The sequence below is a fragment of the Phaenicophaeus curvirostris genome, chromosome 2 (genome assembly GCF_032191515.1).
Source record: "Phaenicophaeus curvirostris isolate KB17595 chromosome 2, BPBGC_Pcur_1.0, whole genome shotgun sequence".
NCBI classification, from domain to species: Eukaryota; Metazoa; Chordata; class Aves; order Cuculiformes; family Cuculidae; genus Phaenicophaeus; species Phaenicophaeus curvirostris.
The window spans coordinates 76,543,091-76,556,503 of NC_091393.1; the positions used below are offsets into that span (position 1 = coordinate 76,543,091).

The window sequence follows — 13,413 nt, forward strand, 5'->3', positions numbered from 1 at the left end:
GATTTATTCCAATAGAGCTCTCCTGTAATTATTGCCAGCTTTTATTGTGGCTGGGGTAGATGAAGGTGATCTGCAAGTTATTTGTGTTAACGAGAGTCCTGGTTAACAGAAGCCAAATGCTGTCCACTGATACACAGAAGAAATATAATGCAGCTCATCCAATATGTCATTAGGTTTGTATTTGTACCAGGTAAATACTAGACCACAAATCACAGAGCAGTATTTCAGAAATCTGTTCATAATTTAGGTCAATTTTATTATATAAACTATATTACTGAATAGGTCTTGTGTTGCTGTTGACACCGCATTACGAAGGCAACTGTTAATAATTTTCTGTAGTGTAAGTAAGTAATACAAGTTCAGTTACAGTTGGTGTGTCTGAGCTCTTGATATCAGCGCTCTCAACGCTTTCCTCAACTACTCTTGTCTGCAATGAAAAAGTGGTTAAAAAGGGGGGATGGGAGATGTTCTCAGGTTCCACGCAACTGTGCAAGCTAAGAACTTTTTGACAATTCAATAATTTGTAGTCTGAATAAAAGTTAGTTCTGAACACGAGGTCTCGGATTCTTGAGGGGAAAGAGCATTTAACTGTCTTGGTGGATTTTGCTGCTGTGTGACAGCTCTTAACTGTTTCACTAGTAAGTTTATTCGGAAATACTGTCACTGAATGATGATTTTTGGCAGCCTTTTATGCTCTCTTTGAATTGGAGAATTTATCAATAGGTTGAAAAAGTGAATAGTTTTTCAGGAAAAAAACTTAACCTACTCAGTGTACTCTTAAACTTTCAGCTTTGCAAGACAGAGTGTAGCACAAGTACTTACCATACTGTCATTAAAGGACTGTCAGGATTTTTATTACGTAGACCATTTTGTAAAAATATTTTGCTCTACTCTGTAAATGACACAGAGCTAGTGCAGCCTGAGTTAAGTATTTGCAGCTATCTAGCAATATAAAAAACCCCAAAAGTACTCTGGCTGAGAAATTTTAACTTGCAGGATTTTAATAGATTTCATAGTATCTATTGCTGTTCTGTAACTCTACGCTTCCTTTTTTAATGCATTTTATAGACTGTTCATGGCCTATAATATTGAGTGTAACCATTATTTTTACATTGTTTCTTGAAGACAGAGTTGTTCCCATTTCTGATAGGAGCACATGGCACACCTTTGCTTCTGTGCACTGCCTTGGATGGATTGCATGTAAAACACTTTGTAGCCACCTTATATTTGCAGGCAACATGTGAAATTTTCTGTACTGGTTATTTGGAAAGTGGGAATTCACCCTCTGTCGGAACTGTGGCCTCAGTAGAGGTGTGAAGAGTTGGGTTTCTTCTCGGAGTGGTGGCTCCAGTTCTAGTGGCTGCAGCTGTCTGATTGTGGCTGGAGCAGAGTCCCAGGTGCTGGAACCCTTTTTGATTGCACAGAAGTACAGGAGCCTAACTCTGGTGGAACTTTGAGGCCTGAGTAGGACATCTTCCTGGGCCCAGTAACTCATCCTTCACAAAAAGCATCCCACTAGCTTTTCAAAGCTGTATTGTGGAAGTGGATGATTTCTGTCTGCCATTTCCTTCTTCCTCCTCCCTGGCTTTGAGCTTGTTCCACTCCAAGCTGGACTTCTGCATGAGTCTTCCAGAGCAGAATTTACAGCTTGATTTCTCTGGCAAATCACTTTAGATCCTAAATCAGCGTGTAGGGACTGTTTGACTGTAGTACTTCCTGATCCCACTGAATCATGTTGTGTTTTTAGCATGTAGCCATCTGCAAATATTTATGGACTGCTCTGTTTTCCTCTCTAATGACATAAGAATGAGCAATGGATGCTGGTTTATGTATGTGTTTGTGTAAAGAATAAATTCTGTCTTTACATGTTTGTCTTTTTTTAAAAAAAGAATATGTTTTTAGGAATAGTAAGAGGTGGTACATTTCATCTTCAGCTCTGTACAAGGAAGAGGTGCCTTTGCATTGCGAGAGTAACTGGATTTTAAGCAAACCAAAATCCACGTGGTCTGAGAGGGTTGTCCCCCAGGGGCATCCAATGGCAGAGCTGTGACCAACTGAAATCCAGTAACATAGCTGGTAGGAACTGAGATTCATGCTATAATTAATCAGGTACCAGGACTGTGGGTGTGGGAAAGCCCTTGAGGGAGGATTTGCTCTTAAAAAGGAAAAAAGTATTTCCCCTCAAACTTGAATGTGGTTTGGAGCCAAGGATGACATCTATCAAAGATGTGGAACTGCGACTGGGGCCAGTTTGGAGGCAGGGACTTGGTACTTACTGACCAAAAAGAAAACAAAAGGAGAACTTCAAAGCCAAATAATTTGCCCATAGCTTTAATGTATTGTAGTAATTTACTAATTAGTAATTTACTTACCCTATCTAATTCCGTGGTCATAGATCAATGAGCAGCTTTTAATATCACTTTTGGAGTACATGAAGGAAAGAGGAAGGAGTGAAAAAACACATACCAAACCGCCATCAAACAAGTGATGCAATTCCCTTACCAACTCTTATATGCTAACCTACATCCATAGCTGTATGCTCTATCTTCACCAAAACTGTTAGAGGTGGGATGCTATAAAAAAACTTCGAGAAGTGTTGGTTTTAAAGAATTGTAACACTTCCTTTTAGTTGTATTACATGTCTTAGTTCTTCCCTCACTGGATATTTGCTCCTTTATGCTTTTGTCCATGCTTTGTGTGAACTATTTTTTAAGTGATTCCATGTGCTGTATACTGATAGACACAGTGGTAAGCTTTGGGTGCTCTTGAACAGCTTTGGTAATTCTGAAATTGTTTGTTGTTCTTAAGCAACAAATAACTTTAAATCTGAAGTAAAAACTTGAATGGTACTCTAACCCTGTATTGTATGAGATGTACAAATTATCAGAATGGTGGTGTCTCTGGCAGCGTTTTGGGGTTATTTTTGTTGTGCTTGGTTTTTTTGCATAACATCGAATGATTAGATTGAGCAAGTGGGATGATGTATGAAATCTTGGTTTTGATAGATTTCCAGAAGAAGCAGCCAGACGATGACTCTACTCCCAGCACAAGCAACAGCCAGTCAGATTTGTTCTCTGGAGAAACGAACAGTGACAACAGCAATACCTCTCTAACCACGCAGGCCGCTAACTCCAACCAGCAGCTTTTAACAGAACTGAATGTAACTTCACCAAGCAAAGAGGAATGTAAGTGCACAAGTCCTTAGTGACAGCAAAGGAGGCATAAACATTTTGTCTTGTTCTCAGGCTTATGTCTTACAGAATCCCTTTGGAAGCAAGTGGCCTGTCTCTTGGGACAAAGGGAAAGGTTAGAAGTTATTCACAAAATAGACATTGATGGGTTTAACTGAAGAATGAGTTAAAAGGGGTCACGGGAGTTTCTAACTAACTTTACAGCTGTTTGAACTGCAGTATACAATTTAATTAAAATTTTGAGGCACTCACGTTTTGAGAAACTTTTGCTTGCATTGCTGGTAAATTCATATGTATGTTCTAGTATAAACATCAATGTCTTGTAAATTTTTAATTCAAAATCTTTGGGGTTTTAATAATTACAGTTGCACATAGCACTGAGTGTAATGCTTGTTTATTTAGACTGGTCTTAGTTACTTGCATAAAACTTGTTTCACATGGTAATCCATCTTTTCTTTCATGACCCATCTTTCTAATTTATTTAGCTCTGTAAGGCAAAAATTCACCCTGAAGGTAAGCTAAGGTGTTAAAGGTTAGCAAGCACAGTGAGATGAGTTACTCTTTTAAGTTATTGTAGACCTCTGTGTATTTTCTGTGTCTAATATGCGGAATTTTTGAGTCTGCGTTCTACAACTTAAGCTCAACTGTGTAATTTGTAGTTTCATTTTCCTTCAACTGTAGCTCTGTTTTGGGAGATGCTTTATGAAGTGAGTCCTTGAGCCAAGTTTGCTTGTGCTTCGTGACTGATAAATAGACATACACAGTGCAAGGAAAACAAGCTAATTTTTTAGTAGGGAATCTACTAGAGCTGCTGTTGTTCTTGAACATTGAGGCGACTGCTGGAAATAACAATTCTGACAAAGCACTAAGACTAAAAAATATCTTAATGAGCTATGCTTATTTTCAGTTTTATTAACTATTTGCATAGATTGGCCTTGCCAAGTTGCTGAAGTATTTATTCTGTTTATTGGTATGTAAACTTTTCATATGTATTCTTTTTACTTCTACAGATAGGCTGTGGGCAAAGCACAGTGTCATTTTGGGATTGTGGTAGTTTTTTTGACTAAAATAGAATTTTTAAATGGAAGTATTGTTTTCTGTCTGTATGTGAGAATATGGTCAGAAATGCAGTAGGGTTCGAATGTGAATGTTCTAATACCAGTTCTTGTAAGAAGAGTAAACTTGCCATTTAGCTCTTGTCTTTCTTTCATATACACAATTGCTGCTGACCACCCATCATCTCTTCCTTCTGTCCAGCACTCCTTGAGGGGAAACCTGTAGTCTGCTGTATAGCAAGGCCTTAAAACAGCTTTCCTAGAGAAGCTTCAGCATTTATGTTTCAGCAGCACATTTAGGCCTTTACAGAACAGGGGGCTTCAGCACCTCTGCTGGCTTATACTATTTGGTGCTACAGGATGCTTCTCCAGTTCTCAGTGTCAGATTTTCTGAAAATTTGTTCAGCTAGGAATTAAATTGTGTTACAATGAAGTGTTTCTCTTGTGGCTGAAAAGGTTTTTGGGGTAAGTGGGAAGGTGATTGCAGGGATGGAAAAGAAAGAAGGAAATTAAATAGTGTCCTTCATCCTGAATTGCTGTAAGCTTGTGAACGTACACTGAAGGTGATGGATATTAGGCAGCACAGCCTGCAGAACATTTGAAAATATTACCTATAAAAAAAAAAAATGCTTCACGACTTCCTGCTGGGGTGATTTTAAGTGAAATACAGTGGAGAGATTTATTTACAGCTTGAGCTCTCTCTGTCTTCTCTCACATCCCCACTACCTCTTTAATGAAGCTTAGTATCATTTATCAGAAGTAATTATACACAGATGGAACTCTTCTGATGGATAATAGCCTTAGCATGGAAGGTTCTTTTCCGTAATGAAGAATGCCCAAACTTTTAAGTGTTTTTTTTTTTTTTACTTTTAATTTGAAAGTGTCTTTTTCTGTACAGTATTTATGTATTTTGCAGCAAGTTCTATAAAGCATGCACTGCTCTCTTTACAGCTGTGTTCTTCCAACATTAATGTTTTGCAGTGCCATGTGGTGATGTACAGCTATGTGCTGTTCTGAATAGAATTGCAGTTATTCACCAGAAATCAATATATGGGATCATTATGGTAATCCTTATCAAAGTGTGGAAAGATTGGAGTACTCAGGAAGGGTTCTTGTGGCCACTCCCCTTTCTTCCCTTTCAAGCTTTTTTTTTTTTTTTTTTACTTCAAGGCATTTGCAACAGTACTTGAGTCCAGAGTAAACAGATTGGACAGAATTGCAGGAAGTCATTTCGGCAATTAACAAGTTCTATTTCAGTTCAACAAGTGAAGAGGACTATTGAAATCTCTCGTGGAAAGAGTAGTGTTCTGTGTCAGAGAAAGTGAGGGGTTTTTTTTGTGCTTGGTTTTAAGTAACCATTTCCTCATTTCCTGGATTTTGCAGGAGTTTAGTTTGACAGTATACAAGTATTTCTGCTTTTTGTTGTTGTTGTTACTGTTTTGGTTTTCTGTGAGACTTGCATTTGCGTTCGTGAGAGTCTTATAGCCACAACCAGGCTGTAGTGACTTTCAGTCTCCTGTCACCCTTAGTTCTGAACAATCACCTACCCCAGTGGCTATTTTGCTGGTTAATCTCTCTCCCCCTTGTACATGAAAGGTAGTTTTTAGTCTTACAGTTACAGTCAACAAAAATGTGTTAACAATTTATGCCCAGAGACAGTGATCAAGCTTCAGGACTGTTTTTTCTCTCCTTCATAGGTTTTGTTTTCTTGAAGTATTACTTATCACCGATTTAAAATAAGTGTTGTTGCTATTTGAGAGGGCAGAAAAATGTTCTACGAATTCTTGTTATTTTTTTCCCCACATATGCTTCTTGAATTGCCTTTTTCTATCCTGAACCTTCAGGATATTGCAGTAAGTTTTCTGCAATAAATTTTGCAGACAAGGAGCATATCAACATTGATGTAGCTTTACAAAGTCTAGATTTGAATGGATTTTAATGATCTGTCATTGACAGATGGTTAAATCAGTCTTAACTTCTGTTCCTCTTCTGCTTTATGTGTAGATAAGTTTCTCTCTTAAAGTTCTTGTATAATTTTCATCTATTCTAAATTTTCCCTTCCATCTACTCCCTTCATTTAGGAGGTCCTGATGGTAATTATTTCAGTTTTAGTCATCGTACAAGCCAGTTGCTCTGTCAAAGATTTCCTTTTCTTATTGGGTGGGCAGGTGTTTTGTATTTTTTTAACAGCCAGGAAAAAGGGATTTGACAATGACCCTTGCTTCTGTCTCTCCCTACCTCCAGCCACCAGCAGTCCTTTAAAAAATTCAGCTTATTAAGGAAGTTTCAGTGTTTTTTGTAAAGAAAAGGTCACGCTGCACATAGAATATTTTTCTTAGTTTCAGGCCTTCATTGCTTTTGGGGGGGGGCTGTCAGATTATTTTTCTATCACTGTAGTAGACTTCAAGCTGATACTGTGCAGGCTTAAAACTAACTATGTTGTGTGACAGGAGAGATGTCAATGTGAACAACTGTGACTCTGGCAGCTGAATCAGTTTTGATATTTCAGTAGTTCATAGCTTTGGTTGACATGATTTTGTTTTAATTATCTGCTGAACTCTTCCTCACCTCCTTGAATTAGTAAGAAGGACAATTGAAAAAGGACAAAAGAGTTCCCTATGTTTCTAGAATAGTTAAATGCCATACGTTTCTGCATTGAACGCTTTATAAGAAGATTAACAAAGATCTGAGATGTTGCTGTAAATGTCAAAAAAATAAACTGGAGATTGCAGCCTAAAAAGGCGGTGATAGTCATTGACCACACCTTATCTCTATATATGGTGATGAATTTTAGATGCCTAACCATCAATTTTCAGGACTGAATACATTTAAATTTTGGCTAGCTATTTTATACCCCCAAGAATTTGAACTGTTGTATGTCAAGCTAAATGTTTAAAATGTCAATAGTTTATCTCAAACACTTAAGTTTGCAAGACAAGTTTGAAGAATACTTTAAAACTTTTATTTTATTGAGCATTTTCATATGCTGCAAGTAATGAAATGCCACCGATTATGAAGTTTTTTTGGTGGAGTTGCTTTATATACATAAAGTGCACTGCATCTGAGACAGAGCTATGTCAGGCTTCTGTAAAAGATCTCTGGCAGAAAGGTGAGAGATTGTTTTCTCTACTGCACTTATTGGATGTTTATACTCTGAATTTGATGGCTCGTTGAAGCATGTGTGTGTAAAAAGCCACATAGATTATAATACTAGAAAAATAATGATTTTTTTCTGTCTTTAGAATAAAAAAAAATTCTTGGGTTTTTTTTCTTACATAATGCTATGAAAAAAAAAGGATAAACCAGTGCATCCTTTCCTTTCTTTTCTTTCTTTTATGTTGAATGCTCTCTCTGACACCGCAAAAGGTTTCTACCAATTTATAATGACTTTCCAGTTTTTGCTTTTTGCTTGGATTTGTCAGTGGAGTCAGATGACACCTTTCCTATGTATGCTCTGAAAATACTTCATATTTTAAATTATTATTGTGTTACTCTTAATTGCATTTTGTGCCTTTTAAGTCAGGACAGTGATTTTTAAAATAGCAGTTGATTTTGGGTACTATCAGTTGTGTAGCTTTCTAAATACTCTGGCTTTGAGAATTCAGTCTCTTATTGCAATAGGAGTCTGGTTTATACATGCTGTCTTTTTTCTAGTTCTGGCTATAGGAGATGTTGCTTTCTGGCTCATCTCTGACTGAAAGTTATGTGCATACTCACTTCTGTAAAGTATTAAATCTATACACAGACCAAGCTAGCTGCTTATTTTTCCTTTTTGTCTTGCTTGTCACAGATGGTTGTAGAAAATAATTTGCTTTGTCGCTAACCTGATTTATTCTGATACAGATTACAGTAACTTAAAATTATGCTGAGCTACAAAACTAGACCGCTTGACCCACAGTTTAATATCACAATTAAGCTTGTACCCAAACATAACCGAGAAAGCTGCAGCTAGGTGATGGTGATGATGAATAATTCTGCTTTTCTTTATTAGCTCATAAGGTTGTCATGTGTTCTTTCTTCTTTTATGCAATTTTGTGTGTCTTGTAGCAGAACAAGAGATGACACACCTCTAATATAGAATATATTAGCTGGTTTTTGGTATTACAGTCATCTTTGGATTTCTTTGCCACAGAACAGGAAGTAGCTATTTTCTAAGGCTTTCTCTTTTATAAAGTTAGATAGTAGAAAAAGCGTGTTACATATTAAGGGAATTTTCCCCCCTTGTTTCATTAGATGCTGTGTACAAGTAGTCTTTAGGTACTGTTTTTAATGTTAAAATTAACAGTAAATAAGGTTTTTTTTCCTTCAGATTATCATCAAACCTGGATTTTCTAGAGTATTCATCACAAAATGTATACTTTTTTAGTACTGATGCAAACTTTCTTCTCTAGGAATTTGTAGGAATGCTTTCAAATATAAAACCAAATTGAGTTGTGGGCTATTTGAGTTGTCTTCTGAGAAGTGCCATCAGTATGAAGAGACAGTACTGAACATACAGGCAGTTAGGAATTTGAACAAAACAGTATCAAGTCGAAGTGTCACCTTCATCGTCATTCCATGGTGTTAGGATCTTTCTGCAAGTTTCAATTTAATCTCTACACTCCTAGTTTCATGTAGAGAACATTTCTTGTTCTTCTAACATCTTAAGCAAAGATCTGGCACATAGATTTCTGAAATGCTTCTTTACATGTCTGCAGCATGATAATTTTGAAACATAATGAAGATTAGCAGAATAGCACCACTGTTAATTGTTCCCTCTGATTTATAGTCGCTTCACACTGCGGAGTAGACAGTGTATCCTGGGGTCCCATTTATTAAAGTGAAAGGACCTTATGGAACGTGAACAGAAACACAGTCGCATAAGATAAATATGGGTTAGAGTTGCACAGCTGTCAAGGTTACATAAAAATTATTTATAAAAATAGAATTTAACTGCCAGTTTCAAAAGCGCTTTTTTATACTCCAGCTTACACCTATAAAGTAGGGAAAGATCATGTCTATTTTGTAAATGAGGAGACTGAGGAAAAACAAGTAACAGTGAGACACTAGCAGGGCGAATAGTGGAATCTGAATCCTGTCTCCATTTACTTTGTTGTAGTTGTTAAATTTACCAGCTATTCAGCAGCAGCCCAGTTTTACTTCCTTCTCCAGAAGATGAGCGTAGATAAAAATCAAAAAAAGCAAACAGTAGCAGGTTTGTGAAACTAGAATTTTAAAAGTACGTGTTTGTATGTGATATGATCCTCTTATCTGTTCAGTTATGACATAACTTTAATTATCACACAGCTTGCACATTCTGCAGCAAACAAACTGTTCTTAAGGGCTGTAAACTTCTTTGCTGTTTTTCCTGAAAGAGGAAAGAATTCACTTTTTCACTGATTTTTTTTTCACTGTTTGTGAAGACTGAATTCAGAGATTTATGTTCCTGTTTATTTATATATTGGTATTTGTAATCAACAGCTGTTTTCCACCTCAGTTTTTGTAATTTAATTATGTCCATACCAATTCAGAAAACGCACAACTAGATTACTGGTTTTGATAGGCTTCCAAAGGTGGGTTCTTCCCTGTATTTCAAATAACTATGAAATTCTTCATGTCCTTGCTACAACACTGCTATCCAAGGAAATTCAGCTCTTGCTTACTACCCTTTTGCTGTCTGTTGCATCTTAGGAGTAGGTGTGCTTTTTCTGCAAAGGAAGCATTTCAGCGCCAAAGGGGCAAAGCAGCATTTGGACATGCTTATATCACTCTGATCAAGTGTTACTGAGCTTCAGGCTCCTTCCCTCTAGCTTTGTACTCTTGTACAAGCTTGGTTTCACTCCATTCTGCATCTCTTCCTATGCTCAGTAAGTACTTGTAAGTGCTGTTCAAATAAACCTGACGCCCACACTCTGGGTCAAACCTAGTACTTCCTCGAACAGGAAAATTGAGGGGATTACCCTAGTATTTCACTTTTTGCTGCACAAGAGATTCTGACTGAGTGGAGCCACTTCAGTTTGCAAAGACTTCAGGAAGGGGAAAGAAGTTACCCTGACTCAGGTTATGTCCTGCAGGACAGGAGGTCCTTGGCAATTTTACCATCTTTCAGGAGGAGGAAGTTGGCAATGCAGAAAGGCATTCTAAAGGTCACTTTAAACAAACAGAAATTATAGAAGTGCATGATAGTATATAAGAATGTTTTCCAGATTGATAGAGTAAAGATAACAGTAACTTACAGAAAGCTAGGGTTATCAGAATCCAAAACCATAGCAGCTACATTAACAAGGCCTTCCATTTTAATATATGGTAATGTTCGAGTTATAGGATCTTGGTTTGTTCTCTGTTAATTATTTGTTTGAATCTGCAAGCTCAGTGATTCTCACAATTCTAATTTCTATAGTAGCTTTTAGTATTTTTGCATTTTTAATCATTTTCTCTTGGGATTACATTATTACTGGGCAGTGGCTACTTTTGTTCGGAAGATGAGTTGCAAATGGCAGAAACCATACACTGGAAAAAAATAGGAGCAGAAGCTATTGTTTAATCTGTTAATTGTGTATAGAGTAGGAAGATATCTTTATTCTTCCATTTTAATCTCTTGTTTGTGCTGAGAAAATAATAGCGGTCTACAGCTTGGTGGGTTATGTTAGGAGCTAGACGTGTGGCCTTTTCAGTGTGCACTGAAGTATTTTATGTACCACAGCAAAATTCCTTTGTTATGCTATTTTTTGAGAAATGAAGGTGCAGTTATATCTTGAGTCATGCTAAGTAATAAGCCTACCTTTGTGTATAGCCAAGAAGGACTGGTGTTCTACTGTATCTGATTTCCCTTTTCTTTCATTCAGAATTTCTTTCAAAGCTCTGGGAAATATACTGCCCTATTTCAAATAATATAAAGATGCCTGTATTAGCTATTATGTATACCAAAATATTCGACATAATGACTTTCACATAGAATTGTGTGGTCAAGCCCATACTACATAGTATTGAATTATGTATGACATTTTTAATGGTGGAGCAAAAACAGTAGCAGAAGGAAGTGCTGCAAAGGGCATATCGCCTTCACTGTTTGTTAAGCACTGGTCTGGTATATGTGCATGTCAATCCCAAGTTATTCTTTGTTGAAACTCTGGTGCTGTGCTGTATAAATCAAAGCTATATGAAAGTTATACCTAATGAGGGAAGATTACATAAAAGAAAAACTCTGACATAAGGAAGTGCAGAATACATACCAACTTGTACTTCAGAGAGTGAGGAATAAAGATCTTGTATTTATTTGGATGCTGAAAGCATCAGCAATGTAAATATTTACTGTACAATAATTGCAAGGATTAGTTTTATTTGATAGTCTACAATGCTGATGCCTGTCAATGTCTATTCAGTGAAAACTGAAAGAAAATAACTAAAATTATTTAGCAAAGAGCTGCTGCATCTTAAGAGGCAGCTGTTATCTAAAGTCAGTTCACTGAAATTCCATGCCCTGTTGTATTATTTTGTTAAATATTCCATGTCCTGTTGTATATATATTATTTACACAAATTCTATATTGTAATGAAATACCATATACTTGGTCTTTGAAAGTTGATACTGACCTAACAGACCTGCTCTGTAATTTTTTTAATCCGAAAATTTTCAATAGAAAACTTGGTGAGAGTTCTGTTGCAGTATTGACTTTCTTCCTAAATGCACCGAACTCTAGACAAGGCAGCATTTTTTGAGCCTTTCACAGTAGTATTACTAGCATAGATCAAGACAATATTTTCATTTTTTATATTCTAGGCTAGAAAAAGATGTGTTGTAAAAAATTATTTGAGCTTTCTTGACCATTTCTGGTTGCTGCAAAGCAGGTGTTGCATGCCAGTGCTGTCAAGCCTGGAGCAAGCACCAACCTGGTGATACCAGAATGCTTTCCATCCATCCAGGATGCTTTCCTGTTGGCCAGGCAAGGCATCCACCCATGCCTCCAGGTCCTCCTCTCTGCAAAAGCAAGTTTGACTCTTCTCATATGCCGAATTGACTCTGCAGAGAGGTCCTCACCGCTCCCCTCCACTTACCTGTGGAGTTCATCCATTTCTCACCAGCTCCATCTTTACCAGCCTGCAAAATCCAGCTTTTCCTCACAGTACTATAACTTCTACCAGCTGTTTATTCTGCTGCCTATCACATACAGCAGTTTCTTATATCACGTTTGGTAGCTTCTGAATCCTGTTCACCTTGCATAACCTTAGGCGAGGACCTAGTGAGTGGCCTCAGCGTTTACCTGAAGGCCAAACACTGGCTTATTGACCTTTGTAACCATCCTTTTAAAGATTACCTGTTGCATGGTTATGAAATGATGCATGTTGCTGAAGAGACTTTTTGGGAGAACAGAAAACGCAGTTCTCTTAGTCCTTCTGTGGAAAACTGAAAGTGTAAAACTTGTGAGATCTTTGCTCCTGAGTGCATTTCATTGAAATCAAATGTACTGAAATAATTTTCTCACTTCTTTCCCTCCCATTTTCATAAATGTCTTTTCTTCTTTTGTGGTGTAGCAATACTCTGACTTTTACAGGGTAGATGAAGTGACCCAAGACCTGATACTTACTGAAAAATAGGAAAGAAAAGAACTTGAAAGGCGAGCATCGTGAGGAATGCAATAAAAGTTTTCTACAAGGCCAGACTTGAAAATATTTAAAAATATTTTTATGCTGCTTTTCAGATATGCAGATTGAGAAAAAATTAAAGGAAAAAGTGCTTTTCAGGGTGTGAAGACTTATGTTAGAGGTTATCCTGTCATACAAAGCTCTGTTTTATAGCCACTGTAGTATTACTGTATCACCAGCAGTCCAGTGCAAACTTGATTTTTATTATTTTGATAGCCAAACTCCACTTAGTCTAACTTAATTTCAAGCTGTCTAGCATCACCCAATTTATACTATCCAATTATCAAAGCTATTATGTGTTATTACCACTGCTAATGCTACTGTCAGTTTGCCTTGGTTATCTATATGAGCATCTATCTTTCTATCTGTCTGTCCATCTATCTATCTGTTTTTGCTGCAAGTCCCTGAGTACACTCAATTGGTTGCTGTTTTAACAAGATCTCTGGAGAACTCTTCAACAGTGATCCATGTTAAGAAAAAAGCTGGAAAGCGGTTACTACTAAGCAGATACCAGATGAGTGGGCAAGAGTCCAGAGTTCAACAAAA

At 37.0% G+C, this 13,413-nt stretch overlaps 1 protein-coding gene across 1 annotated transcript in view; it reads left to right on the plus strand.

Moving 5' to 3' along the window:
• The window catches only part of ZFAND3 (zinc finger AN1-type containing 3), a 149,018-nt gene that overhangs the window by 88,764 nt on the left and 46,841 nt on the right, over positions 1 to 13,413 (plus strand). Inside the window, exon 4 of the mRNA XM_069852589.1 lies at positions 3,006 to 3,185. Coding sequence (XP_069708690.1) covers positions 3,006 to 3,185 — 180 coding nt within the window. The remainder of the gene's footprint in view (positions 1 to 3,005; positions 3,186 to 13,413) is intronic.